General features: G+C 42.0%; 1 protein-coding gene across 13 annotated transcripts in view; it reads left to right on the top strand.

Annotated features, from left to right (window-relative positions):
- The window catches only part of ZNF462 (zinc finger protein 462), a 140,790-nt gene that overhangs the window by 64,985 nt on the left and 55,284 nt on the right, over positions 1–20,521 (top strand). For 9 of the 13 annotated variants that reach the window (XR_011506304.1, XR_011506302.1, XM_070519078.1 and 6 more), the window contains exons 4-7: positions 462–626; positions 2,190–2,476; positions 5,466–5,584; positions 11,804–11,995. Coding sequence is in view for 11 of the 13 variants with exons in the window: in XM_070519078.1 (XP_070375179.1) it covers positions 462–626; positions 2,190–2,476; positions 5,466–5,584; positions 11,804–11,995 (763 nt within the window). In the remaining 2 variants the exon portion in view is untranslated. The remainder of the gene's footprint in view (positions 1–461; positions 627–2,189; positions 2,477–5,465; positions 5,585–11,803; positions 11,996–20,521) is intronic. The other 4 variants (XM_070519085.1, XM_014834454.3, XM_070519084.1 and 1 more) reach the window with 2 other exon arrangements.

The following is a 20,521-nucleotide window of genomic DNA, read 5'->3' as shown; positions in this document are numbered from 1 at the left end:
TCGCTCTTTCCTAAGGCAGCTGTGGGCCGTCTCTTGGTATCATTAGCGCTTCTCAGCCATGTCTTGGTCTGCAGTGTCTGCTACAGGAACCTTACATCTCAAGGAGTAGATGTTTTTTGGGTCAAGAAGTTCGCTAATGGCGTAGCTATGCAACGTTTCACCTGCGTAGTTGAAATTGGTTTGCAAGCCAGATACCTTGGTGGCAGTGACGATTGAGGCTTCTGCACAGAAATCTTCTCTCCTCACAAGTTGTAACGTATTTGGGTTCCAGAGACTTTGCCTAGTAGGCAGCGTGCCACGACTCTGACGAATTCATTATGTAAAAACACTCACATAGATCTCCCTTGGTTTTTAACCTGCTAATCTGCTTTAAAATAAAATCTGCTAGTAAGCCACAAGAATAAATGCCGGCCATTGAGGGAGGGCTCGGAGTACTGATGGCTACCACTGTATTTTACCAGCCTTTTGGTCACTTAGAAGAGGTGCCAAAGATCAAGGAGAGGAAGGTGGTGGGCTACAAGTGTAAGTTCTGTGTGGAAGTGCACCCGACGCTCCGAGCCATCTGTAATCACCTCCGGAAACACGTCCAGTACGGCAGTGTCCCAGCCGTGTCAGCCGCCGTGAAGGTGAGAACCGGGAGGGTCGGGATGAGCGTTCTTGTGCATGAGCAATTCGCATCACTTAGTAACCCTGTTGCTCAAAGCAGCTCAGGTAGGGCCTCCCAGAAGGTGGGCATTCCTGACTTGTGCTCGGATTGGTCTGGCGTGTTTTGATTTCTTTGCAGGTTGGACCTTCCTCACCTTTCGTGTTTCGACCTGGTCGCGTTTCGATCTGGTTCCCTTCCACGCGGATAGTTTGGTGGAAACGGAAGATCCGGGCCTCTCGGTACAGGAGGCTTTGGGTCGCCCTGCTGTTCTGCATTTAGTGCCATTAGGTGTTGCCCGTGCCCTTAAGAGGGATCAAGTGGGTTCTGTTCCCATGTCTTCTGCTGCTCCTCCCGCTGCGATCTCTGACTGTTCCCACTTGGCTGTCGGTGCGCAGAGCCCAGGAGAATCTCTTTTACTTCTTCTCCTGGGTCCTTTGAGGAGCATAAGAAACATTAAAACTAGAGGCCTTCAAGTCCCAATTGGCCCTGAGAGCCCATTGACCTGATTTGTCTCCTCTATCCGCTCTCCCCATGTGTTGCTGACCAGTGCCTTCCCTCTTGCCCCCACCTTCATTAGACCACCTATTTTGCACATCATAATCCTAATAGCAGCCCCTGTTTCAATAACCCAGCCGCCATCCCTGCCTGCCAGGATATTGCTAAGCACTTGCTTTTGAGCAGAGACGTTAGTTCAGGGCTCTGTTCTTTCTCTCTGGATCCGTGAATATATTTTTGTCATCTGCTCTTCTTGATCTTGCGTCCTGTTTTGCCCGTGTGGCGCAGACGTAAAGCTTCTGCTTTTTGTCCGCAAAGACTGAAAGCTTCCTGCTGTGGGCAGAGTGGTGTCACCCAGGGGCAGTGGTGGTCAGCTTCCTCCACGCCTCTGTGCTGGGTCCCAGGCTTGCACCCTGGAATCTCTCGAGGGAAACCAAGCGACTCTTCCTGTTTAATCAGTAATCCAAGGAGCCACCTTGAAACACGAGTGGCTTAAAACCAGGCTGCTCCTTAGTTGTTTGAATTAATTATAGAGCAACCTCCAGTCAAGGAGGGAAGTCACTGTCTGTGGGATGGGGATGAGCGTGGGTGGCAGAGAGCAGCATCTTTGACTTTCCTTCATTTCCCAAAGATAGCCCAAGGCTCCTAAAGGCCCAAACCACTCTGCTTTTTGCTCTTCCTTCCTTCCTTTCTTTTCTCTGAGCCATAACCGTGATCCTACTTTATGTCAGTTTAGGGGATCACAATGTGAATTTTCTCTTTGACATGGGAGATAACTGAGTGAACTGTTTTCAAAGTGGGAGAGCCCCTCTCGCCCATTTCCCACGCAGTAGCAGCCTATGTTGCGATACGTTGCTCTAAAATCACCACCACTGCGCCAAGAAGGGTTTGCCCTCCCTGTAGGGGGAGCTGGAGAGGCAGGGGAGGAAGCTTTAACAGGAAATGCTGATGAGTTTGGGAGAATGAAGGGAGAGGAGGAAAGCTGGGGGCCATGATGATGGATATTTATTTTGTTGGTGGGGCATGTGTGTGTGTGTGGTTCTCTTAGCAGGAGGCTGAAGACCCTTCCCACTTGTTCCTGGATGGATTGGAAGCAGCCAAAGATGCCAGTGGTGCCCTGGTGGACCGGGTGGATGGTGAACACTGCTTGCTTGATGGAATGTTGGAGGATGAAACCCGGCCGGGGGGATACCATTGTAGTCAATGTGACAGAGTCCTGATGTCCATGCAGGGGCTGCGTTCTCATGAGAGGAGCCATCTGGCCCTGGCCATGTTTACCCGCGAGGACAAGTACAGCTGCCAGTATTGCTCCTTTGTTTCTGCTTTCAGGCACAAGTAAGTGCTATTGAGTGGTTGCAAATGGTCATTGGGAGGAGAAGTAATAGTGGAAGGCAGCTACGCTAGAGCAGGAGAAGCTTGGAGGAGTCAGAAGGCCCCGCTTGTGGTTCACACCTGCTGTTGAGTTGACTATGTTACCTTGAGCCTCAGTCACCTCATCTGTCAAATGGGGCTAAGAAGTGGAGGTTCTTTGGTTTACATTACATGTGGCAAATACAGGCATTTTTTAAATGACAATTTTGGAAGTATTGCCATCATTTACACAAGGAAAGACCAGAGAGTAGAGGAGTTTACTGGTGCATCTGTCAGACATTCATCTGGAACCTAATCATCTAATGATCATTTGAGGAAGTCAAGTTCCATTTGGGAAATTGAGTGGCTAAGGAGGTAAAAACAGGACTATTAACCCATGTGACCAAAGACTCTTTGCTTGATATTTTGAAAGACCCGGAAAGGTGAAGAAGTTTGTGGATGCCAGAGAGGTGCTTGAAGTACAGGGTGGTTGAGGAGGGGGAGCTTCCTGTTGCCCATCACAGCTTTGAAATTGTAGATTTGGCGTCTTGTGTAATGTTCTTCGGGGTGATGGGAAGAGAGATGGTTCTGAGAAGAAACAGCCTTTGTTGCCTTTCTCCTTAGCTGAATACATTCTTCTGTCTTGGATGAAGGTGACTGATTGTAAGACTGACGTGCTGTTTATTTTTATGATAATTGAAAGTAAATGAGGGGCTGTTTGCTTCTTAAAAACGATAATGTGCTAGTTAGTGGCTGTTGAAAGGCAGGAGGAGGCAGTGCTTCTCCAGAGGTGAGGATGGGTTAGAAACTCTTTATTATTATGCAGGACCTAATGGCGAATCTTTGTCATCAGATCCATGCACTGATCCATGTACATAAAACTTATATAGTTCTTGTCAATTCGATGAGTATTTATTGGACAGCATCTAAGATACTTTCTGACACAAAGTAGAACCTCATTAAATCATTGTGAATGAATAAATATGCCCCATGCTAGGCACTGTGCTGGAATCCGCTTTAGGGAATATAAAGATGAATAGGATGTGGTCAGTGGTCTAAGGAGACTTAAGGACTAGTTGGGTTATAAGTAAAGCAAGCACACAAAGGGTTCTGCAATATAAGGCCCATGTCTTTAAAATCTGTAAGGCATAAATCAATACAATCAATGCTATGAAGTTTCAAAGGAAGGAAACATTACATCCACTCTGGAAGAGTCCAGAAGGTTTCATCGAGTAGGGAGCATTTGAATTAAGTATTAAAGGTGGCAGAAAGGACATGAATAGTTTGGGAAGGACATACAATGTGGAGGAAAAGGTGAGAGAGCAGGAGGCTGAGGAAGAGAGCTTGAGACTCATGGGGGCCTAGGTGGTGATCCAGATTGACCAATCTTTAAGTGATTTGCAGAGGAATAGTGGAAGATGAAGTCTGTGTACTTGAGTAGAGACCATATTGGAGTCTCTGAATGTGGAATTAGTGCTCTGTGTTTTCCATTACTGGTGGAAGGAAGACTCTGAAGTGAGTAAAGTCATCATAGTTGCCAACATTTATTGAGCCTCATTATGTGGCAGGCACTGTGCCAAGTGCCTTCAAGTATTATCTATTTTATTTTCAAAACAGTGGTATGAGGTAGGGTCCCATTATTATCACCACTATATGGATAAGAAAAGTGAGGCCTAGAGAGGTTATGTAACTGGCCCAAGGCCACACAGCTTCTAGGTAGTAGCTGGGATCTGATCCCAGGCAGTCAGACTCCTTAGCTTGTGCTCTTGAGTTGAAAAAAAGATGGGGGAGACCAATTAGGAGGCAGTGATAGTAGCTGACCCAAGAAGTTGGGATGGAACTTTGGGAATGGTTGAGGGAACTGAGGTCATCATGACTTGGAAAAATTGACTTAATGTAGGGGATGGGGGGCAGAGTATAAATGACCCGTAGATTTGCAATCTAGTTGACTGCAAGACTGGTAGTGCCCTTTACAAAAACAAGGAAATGAAGAAGAGAGTTTATTTTGGGGAAAAAAATCCCAATGGGTTTGTTTAGGGCTGGTTGAGTTTAAGAGAGAGAGCTAAAGGACATCCAGAGGGAGAGGTCGGAGGCAATTGAAAGTCCTGCTTTGGAGCTCAGGAGAACATTATATGTTTGACTTGTAAGTAGTACTGGTCCCAGATGAGTCATTTAGAATGGAATCTAGTTCTCTGGGGTAAGGAAACGAATTAGAAATTCTTCCTACACCTTGTTTAGCAGATTTATTATTTTTTAGACTAGTAATTATTATGAAATACTGGTAGTTAATTATAATTACATGATTTCCTTATAAGTTGCTTCTGGAAGACTCATAGACAACAGACGTGGTTGTGTTTATCAGAAAGGATGACTAGCCTTTGGATCACGTGACTTCCTTTAAGCACACCTGCACTGGGCCTTCATATTTACAAAGACGTTGGAAACAGACAGCCCATTGCAAGGAGTTCAGCCACTTTGAAACCCGCCTTCCCCACTCAAGTCTTTACAATGAAAGTGGAGTTGAGATTTAAAAAGAAAGTCAGCCCTTTTTAAACATAAAATTTCTCTAATTCTCATTCTTTTTTTAAGTTAAATGAGTGTTTGATAGGCACTTCTCACTGAGTTGGCAGAAAGCTTGAATTCATCCATATTTTACCTTTTCTTTTTGGATGCCCTGTTCCAATGCTCAGTGCATCTAGAGAAGGGAAAACAAGTCTACCATGACCTGTTCCCACTGCTGTATCTGTCACTCCAAAAAGACTCTTGATCTCTTCCTTCCTTTAGTTTCCCCTTCTTTTAGAGTAGCTACAACAACTCTTGCCAATTTTAAATTTTTTTTGGTAAGCTCCGTCATTGGAAAGTAACAAAATGACTTTCAGCAGCTTAGAAATGAGATTCCTGGAAAAGGGCAATGAGAAAATGTTGTATGCAGTTTTTAATCGTGTCCCTTTCCGTTTTTTTCCTCTACATCAAGTTTGGATCGCCATATGCAAACCCACCACGGACACCATAAACCGTTCCGATGCAAACTCTGCTCCTTCAAGTCCTCCTATAACAGCCGGCTGAAGACACATATACTCAAAGCTCATGCTGGTGAGTTGGGATGCGTGACGCACAAGTTCTCTGAGTTTGAAATCTAATGGTCTTTATTGAGGGAAATTTTCAAAGTCTCTTGCCCCACACGTGAGAATAAGTTTTTCTGGAGATGGTGATGTGTTCAGTTTTATCTTAATCTAATGAAGAAAATTTAAGGAATTGCTCAAAGCCAAAATAATACAAAGCCAATGTCACCCGTGTTGAAGTTGATTCACGCTACTAACAAGTAGCTACTAACAGATTCATGCTCCTAGCATGTTCTTGCTAGAGAAATTTCAATTTAGAGAAATTTCAACATGTTTAAAAAACATGTTGTTTTTTAGAGAAATTTCTAAATTACCTAGCCTTTCTAATGGAATGCAGAGAATTGTTACATCCACTAAAGATAATTCCCAACTAAATTTATAATCTTGAGGAACTTCAAAGGGATAAAGAGGACTCAAGACATGAAGTTTCTCATGAGATGCCCTTGGATATATTTCCATACACCAGATAAGAGATGCCTTTGTGTCATGAGTGTCCAGGAGCTATGCTAGTCTCTATGTCTCTATCATTCCATCGTGTTGTGCCCAGCTCATAAACATCTCCCACCTACCAGACCCTGTACTAAGCATGTTACATTCATCATCTCATTTAATCCTCATGACAATCCTAAAGGGTAGATGTTGTTGTCACCCTCAGTGTCAGATGAGGTTACAAGACTTAGAATTAAGTGAACCCCCTCAAGGCCATATAACCCATTCACTAAGAATTTGATTCCAGAACAAACACCTACATCTTTGGCGTTGACAGGGTTCTCTCCCTTTTCTGCTCTTTTCTACTTTGCATATGATAGAGGATGCCCACAGGTAACTAATCAGAACACTTCCAAGAGAGGAAAGAGGCATAGTGTAGGAAAGGCAGTGGGGAGGGGTCCAGGAGCCTCTCTGTGATGTTCTCTGTCCCTCTCAGAAGCAGCCTGTGGTCCTCTCAGAGGTTTTGACAACCTTTGGGGAACTCACATCAAACACAAAGAGAAACTGGGGAAACGAAGGCCTCAGAATACCTAGCTATATTATCAGAGATTCTTCTAGAAATCAAATCTCCTCCTTGGATTTCCTCAGCTAAGGTATTTAGAATTCTAGTTGAGTTTTACTTTTAAAATTTTCAGTCAGCTAGGATTCTTCTGTCTTGTTTATTAGCTTCTCTTGTGTGGTTATAAAAACTGCCCAGAACCTGAGTCCTTCACTTTGCCATCTCTTGCTCCTCTGTGGAAATATGACCATACCTCTTTGCTGGTTCCTGGGTGTTGGGTCCTGTTGAACTGGCTTAATGGAGTGAAAATACCACAGTCTTGTAGATGCCCTACGCCCCTCTGGAGGTGGGGGATGGGACTGGAGATTAGCTATAGGGTCTTTCCTCTATCTGTTAGTATTTTTGTATCTCCCAGAAAATTCTACTAAAGTCCATGGAGGAAGAGCCTCTGGGGTTCAAACCACTCTTTTCTTTTCTTTATAACGTTGTGAAATTTCAGTCATACAATATTATTTGTCAGTCACCATGAAAATGTGCCCCTTTACCCCTTTTGTTCACCCCCCAACCCCCTTCTCTGGTAACTGCTAAACTGTTCTCTTTTTGCGTGCGTTTGTTTATCTTCCACATATGAGTGAAGTCGTGCGGTGTTTGTCTTTCTCTGTCTGGCTTATTTCACTGAACATAATAGCCTCAAGGTCCATCCATGTTGTTGCAAATGGGACGATTTTGTCTTTTTTTATGGCTGAGTAGTATCCCATTGTATATATATATACCACATCGTCTTTATCCAATCATCAGTTGATGGGCACTAGGATTGCTTCTACTTCTTAGCTGTTGTGAATAATGCTGTAGTGAACATAGGGGTGACTAAGTCTCTTTGAATTGCTGATTTCAAGTTCTTTGGATAAATCCCCAGTAGTGGGATACCTGGGTCATGTGGTATTTCTATTTTTAATTTTTTGAGAAATCTCTGTACTGTCTTCCATAGTGGCTGTGGCAGTTTGCATTCCCACCAGCGGTGTATGAGGCTTTTCTTTTTCTCCACATCCTCTCCAACATTTGTTATTTTTGTCTTGGTGATTATAGGCATTTTAACAGGTATAAGGTGGTATCTTGGTGTAGTTTTGATTTGCATTTCCCTGATGATTAGTAATGTTGAACATCTTTTCATGTGCCTATTGGCCATCTGTATATCTTCTTTGGAAAAATGTCTGTTCATATCCCCTGCCCGTTTTTTGGTCGGTTGTTTGTTTCTTTGTTGTTGAGTTGTGTGAGTTCTTTCTACATTTTGGAGATTGATCCCTTGTCAGATATATGATGTGCAAATATTTTCTCCCAGTTGGTGGGTTGTCTTTTTGTTTTGTTCATAGTTTCCTTTGCCTTGAAGGAGCTCTTTAGTCTGATAAAGTCCCACTTGTTTATTTTTTCTTCCTTTTCCCCTGCCCGAGTAGACATGGCATTCGAAAAGATCCTTCTAAGACCGATGTTAAAGAGTGTACTGCCTCTATTTTCTTCTAGGAGTTTTATGGTTTCAGGTCTTACCTTCAAGTCTTTGATCCATTTTGAGTTAGTTTTTGTGTATAGCAAAAGATAATGGTCTACTTTCATTCTTTAGCATATGGCTGTCCATTTTGCCAACACCATTTATTGAAGAGACTTTCCTTTCTCCATTGTATGTTCTTAGCTCCTTTTTGAAAGGTTAGTTGTCTGTAGATGTGTGGTTTTATTTCTGGGCTTTCAGTTTTGTTCCATTGATCTGTGTGTCTGTTTTTGTACCAGTACCACGCCGTTTTGATTACTCTAGACTTGTAGTATAGTTTGAAGTCAGGGATTGTGCTCCCTCCAGGTTTGTTCTTGTTTTTCAGGATTGCTTTAGCTATTTGGGATCTTTTGTTGCCTAATATGAATTTTAGGATTCTTCGTTCTATTTCTGTGAAGAATGTTGTTGGGATTCTGATTGGGATTGCATGGAATCTGTAGATTGCTTTAGGTAGTATGGACATTTTAACTATATTTACTCTTCCAATCTATGTGCATGGAATATCTTTCCACTTATTTTTGTCATCATTGATTTCTTTCCATAATGTCTTATAGTTTTCATTGTATGGGTCTTTCATCTCCTTGGTTAAATTTAGTCCTAGATATTTTATTCTTTTTGTTGCAATTGTAAATGAGATTGTATTCTTGAGTTCTCTTTCCGTTAGTTCATTATTAGAGTATAGAAATGCAACTGATTTTTGTAAGTTGATTTTGTACCCTGCAACTTTGCTGAAGTTGTTCATTACTTCTAATAGTTTTCTGATGGATTCTTTAGGGTTTTCTATATATAGAATCGTGTCATCTGCAAACAGTGAGAGTTTCACTTATTCATTGCCTATTTGGATACCTTTTATTTCTTTTTCTTGCCTAATTGCTCTGGCCAAAACCTCCAGTACTATGTTGAGTAATAGTCAAACTACTCTCTTCTAACTTGTGTGCATTGTAAATTATTCAGCTGGAATACCATCCCAGTGAGTTTTTCCCATCAGCCTCAGCCTTGTCGAAAGCATTTCACCAGTGGAAATTGGATAAATGATTTGGCCTGTGGGAAGGACTTTAAGAGAGAGCCAGAGGCTGCTCGCTGACTCCAGGGCACTGATCTAAAATGTACGTCCTTGGAGCTGACCAAGCAGAATGGCCTTCTTGTAGTCACTGGTTGGCCAAAAGGAAACATTCGGAAGAAATAATGGGAACACTATAATTCAGTTCTCTACACACCTTGGAACCTTGGTGTCCATGACATCACCCTTAGATGATGAGAGTGGCTTGGCTTGGAGAAGGCCAGTACATTTTCCGAAGGACTCTTGACTCATCTTGTCTGCTCTAGGTAGATTATTTTACTTTATTTTAAAGAATAAAAAGTAGAGTGGACTAACCAAATAATGGGGATTTGAATTCTCTCAGGTTGTCTTACTTACAACCACCCAGCAAAGTTCACAGAGGCAGGCTTGCATTAAAAATTTGAAAAGTGAAATAAGGAAAGCAGTAGTATTACATATAATAATAATAATAAATATATGCAATATATACTATGTAATAATACGTCATGTATATTTATATATTTGTTATGTTAGTAAATATCATTGTTCGTGGCCCAGCATTATCCTGTAACTCCTGAGTAATGGTTGTGGGGACAAACTGACTGGTGTTCCTATTTGGGTTCTGTGACTTGTTTGAACTTCTCTTCTGCCTTGGGCTATAGCAAGTTGCGTCACTCAAGGCTTCCCCGGAAATGCGAGCTCTGGGAATCTTCAGTGCTGAAAAGGAGGCTTAAGGCAGAACTTGGGATGCTGAGTTCACTGATCATGCGAAATCATTTAGTAATTTTCAGCGTAACAGAAAAGTAACCGTCCGAGCTGGGTAAAAGCAAAGGCAGAGGTTTTCCTTCTCATTCCTGCTTCGTTAGTATTAACCTGTAGATGCCAGCTCTGTCGCAGTTCATTTTCACTGGTCCCCAAAATTTTCATTACTAAGGATCCTTTCTCATTCCTCTACTTCCTTCTCTTTCTTCTTCTCTGGTTTTTAAATTTCACCTTAAAAATAAATTTCAGGGGCTGACCCAGGGCATAGTGGTTAAGTTTGCACACTGCTTTGGCTGCCCAGGGTTCGCTGGTTCAGATCCTGGGCACAGACATACACACCGTTTGTCAGCCCACGCTGTGGCAGCATCCCACTTACAAAATAGAGGAAGATTAGCACAGATGTTAGCTCAGTGTCAATCTTCCTCACCAAAATAAATTAATTAACTAAAAAAAATAACGTTCATTAGAAGAAAAATTGGAAATGAAAGAAGAAACTAGTCATCCATAATCTTATTATCTAAAGACCACTGTTGTTAACATTTGATATTTCCTTTTCAACCATTTCCTCTATAATTATTTCTAACAATGTGATTATAATTTAATCTAACATATATTATATCTTTCTATTTATTTTTCTGAGTATCGGTATTTTATTTTTCATAGTTTTCTGTATTATTACAAACGTTTCAAGAATTTATTTTAATGAGTGGTAGTTCATTAAGAAGATCTGCCCACATTTACTTAATCATTTCCCTGTGATTGGAAATTTATGTTCTTTCATACATTTTTCAGGCATAAATAATGTGTATTTCTAAGTAAAGCTTTCAATGTATTAAAGAATATTTCCTTAATATAAACTCTCAGAAGTGGAATTATTGAGTTGCAGACATGAGCATTCTAAGCCTATTGTTATAAAAGGCAAAACTGCCTTCTGAATTGACCATCCTAATGTGTGTCTGTCCAACAACATAGCATGCCATTTTATACCCTTGCTTCTTAAAATGCAATTAATTTAAAAGCTGACTTAGGACAAAGGTAAATCGTACTCTAACTTAATTTGGTCATAGTGATCCATGCTGTATTTCAGTGGTATAAAAATAATTAAAAGAAAGATACTTACTTTTACTTAAATGCCCTGTTTATTGAAGAATATTGGAGATATACACACACACACACACATTCACACATAAACATATTTATACGTATATAACTCTCTCAGTTAAAGAAATGACTTATTTTTACCCTTTTCTGCACTATTGATTAGTTGGGGAGATGGAATTTTATGCTGAAGTGTTTGAACTGGTCCAGAAAAACCCAAAACATGCAGGATGTGTGGAATCGAGGAGGTGTGTAGTCAGCAAGGAAGCAAAGAATGAGAATAGCACAATAGAGTATGCACCGAGTGCCTTTGTGCTTGAAAAGCCACTAATAGATCCTTGGAATAAGAATTAAGAATATTATTTTCTGTGGATGATAAAAAGGCGACCTTGAATGAAAACCAACATGGTCATTTCCAGTAGAGAGAGGCAGGAAGGGGCATTGGGAAACCTTTCCAAAGGGGGAATCATGCACATTTGGTTTCACTCCCTGTTGGAGAATCAACCCATCGCCTCATCCAAGTAAGTAGAGCATGAAATGAAAAGGGACAAGGTCGGTTGATTATGGAGCTCGGCAGAGAGTTTCAATCCCGAAGGAGCGTGTGGTTGTGGGAATGGGCGGGCAGTTGGCCTGTGAGGATTCTCAGACCATGAAGCTGGAGAAGCACTTCTCTAGAGCGAACTGACCATGTTATTTTGTTTCCCATCCCCCCCCCCCATCCCTTCTTCCTCCTTTTCTGTCCCTTACCGCCATCTCCTTCCAGGTGAACATGCCTACAAGTGTTCTTGGTGCTCCTTTTCCACCATGACAATCAGCCAGTTGAAGGAACACTCCCTCAAGGTCCACGGAAAAGCCCTGACCCTCCCCAGGCCACGAATTGTCAGTCTCCTCTCCTCACACGCCCACCACTCCTCTCAAAAAGCTGCCCCGGCTGAAGAAGTAGAAGACTCCAATGGTAAAAATGGGTGTCCGAGCCGGAATTGACCACTTAAGGTTGAGGTGGGCTGGGATTAATTGCCAGTCATTCTTTCTAGAGGAAGGAAAGTCTTACAGGAAAACATGACAGTTCAAGTGAAGGAAGAAACGTGAAAAGGTTGAAAGCGTATAGAAATTGGACTGGGAAGGTGAGGTGAACTCAGTTGAGCATCTGTCTGGTGCCATGGCAAAAATGTCCGTCTATACTGTGTGAGCCTTGCTTGTGGAAAGAGCATATTGTGTGAGATGGATTAGTGGTGGATTCTTCCCCTGTGGTTATGAGCAAGAAAGCGGGTGGAATACCAAGCAGATTTATTTACTTATTTAGATCCTGTCTTGTTCTAAAAAAAAAAAACCCAAACGTGTGCCAAAAGTGTTTGGGGTGCCAGATATGTAAGCTAACTACACAAAATGCAGAGTAGGGGTGGGAAGGGTGAATGGGTGGGGCAGTATATCTGATTGGATCACAAGATAATTTAGGGGTAATGCAGTGATTTCTTATAGCTGAAGGATGTTGAGGAAACAACAGTTGGGAGGAGGGTTTAACAGCCCAGTTTTGGAACTTCAGAAAACATACAGGAAGCTGTGGGGGGGGGTCTCCGCCCTGGCCATGCAACCAAAGCTGTAGAAGAAAGAGAGAGAGAAACAGAAAGCAAAGGAGAGAAAGAGAGAGACTGCAGGTGTGGCGGAGTGAGCAGAGGGATGGTTTCCAGTTTTGATCAGACTAAGGAACAGGAGTGTTTTGGTTACTCAGCTCACGTCAGGTGACTGCAGAATGAAGCGCTTAGGAGAGGAGGAAGTCTACAGATTCTGAGAGATGTAGGAGACCTTAGAGCTGCCCTCTGCCATCCCACTGTAATGCCCACATCCCTTCTGCAGCATCTCTAGCAACCTGCTATCCAGCACCAGCTTGAATACTTCCCAGGTCAGAGAACGGACTCTTCCCAAGGTCTACTATTAAGTTCTTGGGAGGAGCCAAAAGGACTGGAAAGAAAGCTCATGGGCCCTTTGGAACAAAGGCGTGGCTTTGAATCTTACTTCTCGCAATGCCAGTTGTGTTTTCCTGGGCAATCTTAGCTTCCTAGACCCACCTGTAAAATTGGAAAATGATGACTACCTCAACCGATTCCCTTGAGAGATTGATGGGAAAAGGTACACATATAAAATGCCTAATACGACATCTGACACATGGTAGGTACTTAGTACATGGTTGTTTTATTCTTGTGATTTTCATTCTTTGATTGCAATTGTAATTTTGGCCTTTAGGACCATTTGTAACAAGTATGAATTTGGGGTCATTTTTAATGCAAGCGTTTAAAAGGACTCTTCAGGAAACCTGAAGATCTGACTGCCTGACCTGTCAACATGGTCTAATTATCAGATTCTCGAGAGAGTAAATGAGTAGTCTTTATTCATGAAGTCTGTAAGAAGACAACTGGGGCAGGAAAAGGAGAGGTAAGTCCTGAAACTAAAAGCCACCTTTATTGAGTTGTAGAATTTGGTGGCTTTTCTTTGCAAATTGGGAAAACACTGTGGCTCCTTACTGGTGTTCCTGTCCTAAAGGACTTCTGTTTAACAAAGGAGGCGTGTTACTGCAACTCTGGCTTGTCATGCGGTGAGCACACTGTCTCCCCAACTGTTGCTTAGTAGGTTAGAATGCAGGAGGAAGCCTCGTGGCAGTGGTGGTGGTGTTTTCCAGGAAAACTTTGAATCTCAGAGCGAAGGGCAGGGGGAGAGTACATGTGAAAGGATACCAAAAATGTCCCCTTTGCACCTTGAGATTACATTCTTTGGAAAAGATTGGTGGGGCCACTCTGTGGCCGAGTGGTTGAGTTCACGTGCTCCAGCTTCAGTGACCCAGGGTTTTGCTGGTTCAGATCCTGGATGCCGACCTAGCACCACTCATCAAGCCGTATAGCACAACTAGAAGGAACTACAAATAGCATATACAACTATGTACTGGGGAGCTTTGGGGAGAAGGAAAAACAAAGAAAAAAGATTGGCAATGGATATTAGCTCAGGTGTCAATCTTTTAAAAAAAAAAAGAAAAGATTGGTATATTGCAACAAAGGGCAAAGTATAGTTTGACGTAAATTGTAAGGTCTTTATTAACGTGATTTTCAATTAATTACTTTCATCTGAAATGGAAGCCACACCTGTGGAGCCATTTGGGTGAAGTCGATTCATCCAGACCCCATTTCCAGCAGAGACATTTCCTGGGACATTTCTCTCAATGTGTGACCTTCTTTTTCCTCTGTCTTCCTTCTTTGAAAGGTGGGTCTCAGTCCCAGGACAGGGGAGTCCCGCTGACCACTCACTGCATGGTCATCTTTCTCTGGATAGGCTGAGAAGAGTTCAGTTCAGTCAACTTCCTGAGTCCATGCTCTCTGCCAAGAGCCCTGCTGTGCACGGAAGAATCAGAAGTGAATTCAGTACCATTCTAGCCCTCGATCAGCTTGAAATCAAACATTTAGAAGATCCTATCAGCATGGTATTGAGCTAACCATGACCCTAAGCCTGAGGCCTGACCTTTCTGGGGATGATTGCAGATTCTTGGAAGCTGGACTAGGTTAGGACCTTGGGGAAGGTGGTTGCAAAAACATGAGGTTATGATAGTTGAGTAACTCTGCATAACACAGTTAGTGTGCCTTTACGCAGGCACAGGATGATAATTCGTAATATATAAAAGTGAGATTTTTTTCCTTCTGAAGAAAGAACATAGTGACTATGAAAGTCCCGGGTGGCAACCATGTAGTGAGGCTACACGGAAGTCATTGGACCCGTGCTGTTTGTAATGTATATCAGTAGCCGATAGCAATAGGCCAGCAGTGACTCATTCAATTTGATGAAAAAAACTTAATTAGAAGGTAGGGAAAGCAGAAAGAAGGAATCGAATGAGCTATTCTCATGAATGAATAATTCTGAGAAAAGAATAATTAATAGTTTATTCATGCAATAAGTATTTTCTTGAATCCTTACCTACTATCAAATAACAATGCAGAGTTTTGGATGCCCAAGGATGACTGAGGAGGCCGCCCATGGGAAGACTATTTGCTAGGATGCTGAGCGGTGGATTCCTAGGAACGGCTGAGTCTAGGGGAGGGAAAAACAGCTGTGGGGCTAGACAGTAGCCTGTAAATCACGCCTCAAATGGTGTTTCAAACATGCGTGTGAAATCCACTTGCACGTTTTAATAGGGAGAAGCTGTGCGGCTATTGGCTCTCAGTGGAGGTTTCCCACACTGTAGATGCCAGGACACTGAACACAAGAACCAAAAATGTGTTGCAAGCCTGGGGGGAGTGGAGATCCATAAAACTAGGGAAATCACCAGCGTGTCCTTGGCTTTCTGATCCCCTAGTGAGGGATGTGAGTAAAATGAGTTGACATGCTCACTGCTACTTGCAGTGGTCAGATGCTTGCAATCTTGAGAGCAAGCCAGTCTTCTCTGGCAGAAGGAAAACAGCCTGAAAAAGAAGGTTCTTCCGAAGCTGCTGTCATTCCCAACCCAGAGGGAAGCCCGGCAAGGGAAGGAAGCTGGGAAGGCAAGAGTGGGAAGGTGAACAGGAGGGTTCAGCCCAGCTGCCTGGCCGCACACCTGTTCTGTTCATAAACAGAGCCGGGGCTCAGGGCTGTCAGTCTTGACATGTTTCTCCAGCGCTTGAATCCTTTATATATTCTTCATGATCGGTTGTTGGAAAGAAAAACAATGGCTGTGTGGTATTGGTTTTGTGTATAGGATAATGGGAAATGACACGTAATTGCTGTTCTAAACAATGCATTAAGGGGAAATCATAAGGTTGTCAACAAAAGGAAGTGCTCTGCTGTGTTTGTGTTTACTGGGTTCCTTCTCCTGCCATATAAAATACAGGACTGAGTTTTATCAAGCTTTTTCCAAGGCTCGGCGTTCAGTACAGAAAAATAACACATACACACACATCTGTAAAATAACAGACTAGAACAGCATACTTTACTTATCAGTTTGTTTAGGTCTGAGAAGCTACACAATGCATGGGCAGTGGATATGTAATTTGAAATTCGGCTCTATTTTTTATAAGACATTCCATCTTTTTCCTCCCTTGACTTTCCCCCAAAGAACAGATTATTTTATTTCTTCTATCTATCCAGCTATGCTGTATGGAATTGTCTGCTTTAGGAAATAGCTACGGTGGTGTGCTTACAACAAAAATCAGACACAAAGACTAGGTGCACAATAGATACGGAGAAGGAGGATAACGTAGTTTCTTAGCCCATGCCCTAATAGAAACCCAAGGAAAATTCCAAGAATGATGCTCTTCCCTTTATAATATAGCTCTCGACACCATCCACCCCACAGAGAGGTTTTGGCTGTCGTGAATAAGTAGGAAAATGTTGTAAGGCACATTGTGATTTTTTTTTTTAGTGAAGGGTTTTCTGTTACAACTTTTCAGTTGGCTTTTCTGTTCTAAACTCTCGAATAATACTTGATAAGCACTATTTTTATCAAGACACCTCTCACTGAAGAACCACAGGCACTTCTTATTGTCATATAAAAATCAAGGTTCCCTGCCTTGCATTCGAAGTTTGCCAATTAGTCACACTTTCCCCCTTCCAGCGTGGCCTCGCTAACAAATAGTAATGTTTCCAACCATCTCTGTACTTGCTACCCCTAGCATCTAACTTCTTCATTTCCACTCCCGTGCCTTTGAATAAGCTCTACTAGGAGCTTAGAAGGATCTCCTCCCTGTCTGCTTCTCTCTACGTGTCCCTGACTGTCACTTCCTCTAAAGACTGACTTTACTGGCCCCAACTCTACTGATGAATCTCTCATCGCTGGTCTTCCCAGTGCTCTATTTGTACTTGTGGATACGCTGTTGGTTCTGTCCCCTAATTTTCCAATGGGGGCCATTAGGTAGGTACTTAGTAAATACTGACTTCTTGTGTCTGATCAGTGATTTCTTGGAGGCACCATAATTTTCATATCAGTTAGTGGTACTGTGTCCTAACCCTCAGTACCACTAACTGAGCCAAATTGTACGAGGGTAAGTTTATTTCATTTCCATTTGAGAGGCAAGTTGAAAAGACAGACAATCCAAAGATGAAACCTTAGGGACTGTTCTAAGAGAAATTTTCTGATGCATCGTTCTGCCAAGAGGAAAAGATCTTCTTTGACAAAGAGCGTTCTAGACGTTGTCATTGTTCCCTGCAGAACGAGACCTTCAGTAGAGGTGGGAAACTGAAAGTTGAGACTGAGTGTAAGGCTTTTCAACCCTCAGAAGGAGACAGAAAGTGCAGTGGAGCTGGAGAGATGGCATTTCGGGTGTGGTCACCTGGTAGCAGAGCCCCTTTTTGTAGCAGGTGCACATAATCATTGATGCTGGAGTTGGCTAGCTTGTTCTCTGTGTGTTGTCACAAAACATACAGTGTTTGGTTACAGTTAAGTCCAGATTCAGAGAAGTTACATAGGAAAACTGACCAACAAAACTCATAGATTAATAAAAATTTTCTATTCTACCTGGAAATTTTACTCACCACGGCTTTAACATAAGAGACTCATTTTATGAGACTTGTACTAGGCAGTTCCTACAAACTATAAATCAAGGATTGGCAAACTTTTTCTGGAAAAGGCCAGATAGAAAATATTTTCAGCTTTGTGGGCCGTACAGTCTCTGACACAACTACTCAGCTGTGCCACTGTAATGTGGAAGCAGCCATAACAATATGTCAACAAATGGTCATGGCTGTGTTCCAATAAAACTTTATGTACAAAAACAGGGGAGGCCGGATGTAGCCCAGAGGCAGTATGTCACTGACTCCTGCTGGATAATTAGGGGGGAAAAATTACAGCAATACTCATGAAATTAATCCAGTCTTTAACAAATGTCATTATAGACCTTTACATTTAATGGAATATTCCTAGATGTCTCTTAAAATGGAATTTGACCTAAATATGTTCTTTGTTTCAGATATGAAATGTAAGGTATTAGAGTTTTAAAAATATTAGTGTGTGAATTACATGTAAGCTTAAAAGAAAATTAAGAATGGTATTGAGTCCAGCACCAAACCAGCAGCTCATTTAACCTTGACTGCCACAATACTTGACACTTAAAAATTAAGATCTGAGATGTCTGCTCTTTGAAGAGAAGCTTTTCAGGTTTCTAAATAGGTCAGACATAAAATTCAACCTTTAAGAGGATCCAATTAGTTGCTAGGGCATCAGACCTTCCACACAGGTTCCAACTGCAATCAGATTTCTCTTGGAGTAAAAGAGTAAAAAGAGAAAAAGAGTAAAAAATTTAAAAATGACAATAATGCTATGGAGACTCTTGAGTGAATAATTGTGAAGTACAAAGATTTATATCACTTATAGCACATGGGCAACAAGGCATAATTTTAATGGCTTGACTTTAATTTTTAATAGGTTCTTCTGGTCTTGAAATTATCTGACCAGAGAATACTAACCTTCCGTTTTTGCCATCAGAATTTCTGCATTAAAATATGAGCCGGGGCTGGCTCAGTGGCGTAGCGGTTAAGTTCATGTGCTCTGCTTTGGCAGCCTGGGGTTTGCCGGTTCGGATCCTGGGTGTGGACCTACACACCACTCATCAAGCCATGCTGAGGCAGTGTCCCATATAGAAGAACTAGAAGGACCTACAACTGGGATATACAATATGTACTGGGGCTTCGGGGAGAAAAAAAGAAAAGAGGAAGATTGGCAACAGATGTTAGCTCAGGGCCAATCCTCCTCACCAAGAAAGCATACCTTAAAAAAAATATATGATCTGGAGTTTATTTGAATGCTTATTGTGAACAATGGCATTTCTATGATGAAGCTTTACAGGTCTGCAACTCCAGTGGTTCAACATGAAACAGTGACTCTGCGTCCTCTGTTATACACCCGGAAGTCTTCAGAGTTAATATATTAGAACTTGGCCTCAGAGGCCAATAGGAAACCTCCAAAATTGTCACCACTCTGAAGTCAAATATCATGTGATAGGCCCTTCCCAAGAAGCCCACCTGCCTGAGATTTCTGTGACTTTTTGAATTAGTCACGGTTTCATGAGCCAAGGGTTAAAAATCATTTCTACTGAGTGTAAGCTTTCCATGTCCTGGGAACTTAGTCAGCTAACCCATCTCCCTTTCCCCGTGCCAAGAAAAACATTTGTTCATCAGAAATATAAGCATCTACTAGCAAACTCACTCAGAGCTCGTTCCTAGCAGCGCCAGAGTTGGCTTCAGAATTCCACATCTGACTTTTGCATCTCTTGGTGAACTGCTATCTTACCTTACATCCTCTAGAACCTCTGTTGTGGGAAGTGTCTAAAAGAAAGAAGAAATCTAATTTATTCATTGGCAGAAAATATATTCAATTGTTAGTCAAATCATCTAAAAAGAAGAATCTCTGTTCTTTTTTGAAAGAAAGAATTTTTCCTTGCCCACCTCAAATTTTCTTTCCTTGGAAGCGGAGCTAGATATTTTAGCCCAATTAGGATTGAGAGAAAATCCTTCAGATTCTCTTGAGACTTTTTATGATTCATTGGTCCTTGCTCCTCCTTCAAATACTGTTCTGCATGAGAGGATTTTACACAAGCAGAAGGAAGGGCACTGGATTTAAGAGGGCTACCTGAGTGAGCCATGATTCAGCGGTAGAGATCCTGGGACAGCCTTGCTGGAGCAGAGGGTATGTCCTGGGCAAGAAGGGTATGTGAAAAAGAATTTTTATTTAAAGTGCAGAGATGAGAATATGATGCCAGAAATAACCTTTTAGAAACAACTCTTATTTATTTATTTATTTATTTGGTGAGGAAGATTGGCCCTGAGCTAGGATCTGTTGCCAATCTTCCTCTTTTTGCTTGAGGAAGATTGTCACTGAGCTAACATCTGTGCCAGTCTTCCTCTATTTTGTATGTGGGACACCACCACAGCATGGCTTGACAAGCAGTGCTAGGTCTGTGCCTGGGATCCAAACCCGTGAACCCCAGACCACCAAAGCAAAGCATGAAAACTTAACCACTATACCACTGGGCCGGCCCCTTTTTTATTTATTTTTAGTAAATTGTATGAGTTTTGACGGTATGGCCCAGGAAGGCATGTCTAAAATATGTATACATTTTCTTGTTAACTCATTCATAATTCTAAGGCTGTGTTTACCAGTGCACTGCTCTCTGAGAAGTCATTCCAGGGGTAGGTTCTTCAGCTTCTTTAGGGACACAAAGTAATCTGAGATGACTCATGCAAGCCACTCTCCTTATGTCATCCTTTATTTTTGTGCACTGTGAGCCCTCCACCAAAGAGACCGTGATAGCCACAGTGAGCAACGCAGAAGCTTCTAAACCCTTAATCTTGTCCTTGCTTTTTTAGCATTGCTGGTTATTTTTTCCCTCTTGACCAGTTTGAAAGCTGTCATCCATTCTGGTTTATTATAAGGGTTCTAGGAGTGTGTCTCTTTGTTTAATTCTGAAGTGATCAAATTAATCATTATTTTTATTTTTAAAATTCTGCTGATTGCCTGAAATGTGTCATCAGAATT

Source organism: Equus asinus, chromosome 10, assembly GCF_041296235.1.
Source record: "Equus asinus isolate D_3611 breed Donkey chromosome 10, EquAss-T2T_v2, whole genome shotgun sequence".
Classification (NCBI taxonomy): Eukaryota; Metazoa; Chordata; class Mammalia; order Perissodactyla; family Equidae; genus Equus; species Equus asinus.
The sequence above is the reverse complement of the archived record's forward strand: the minus strand, read 5'-3'. Positions and strand labels throughout refer to the sequence as shown.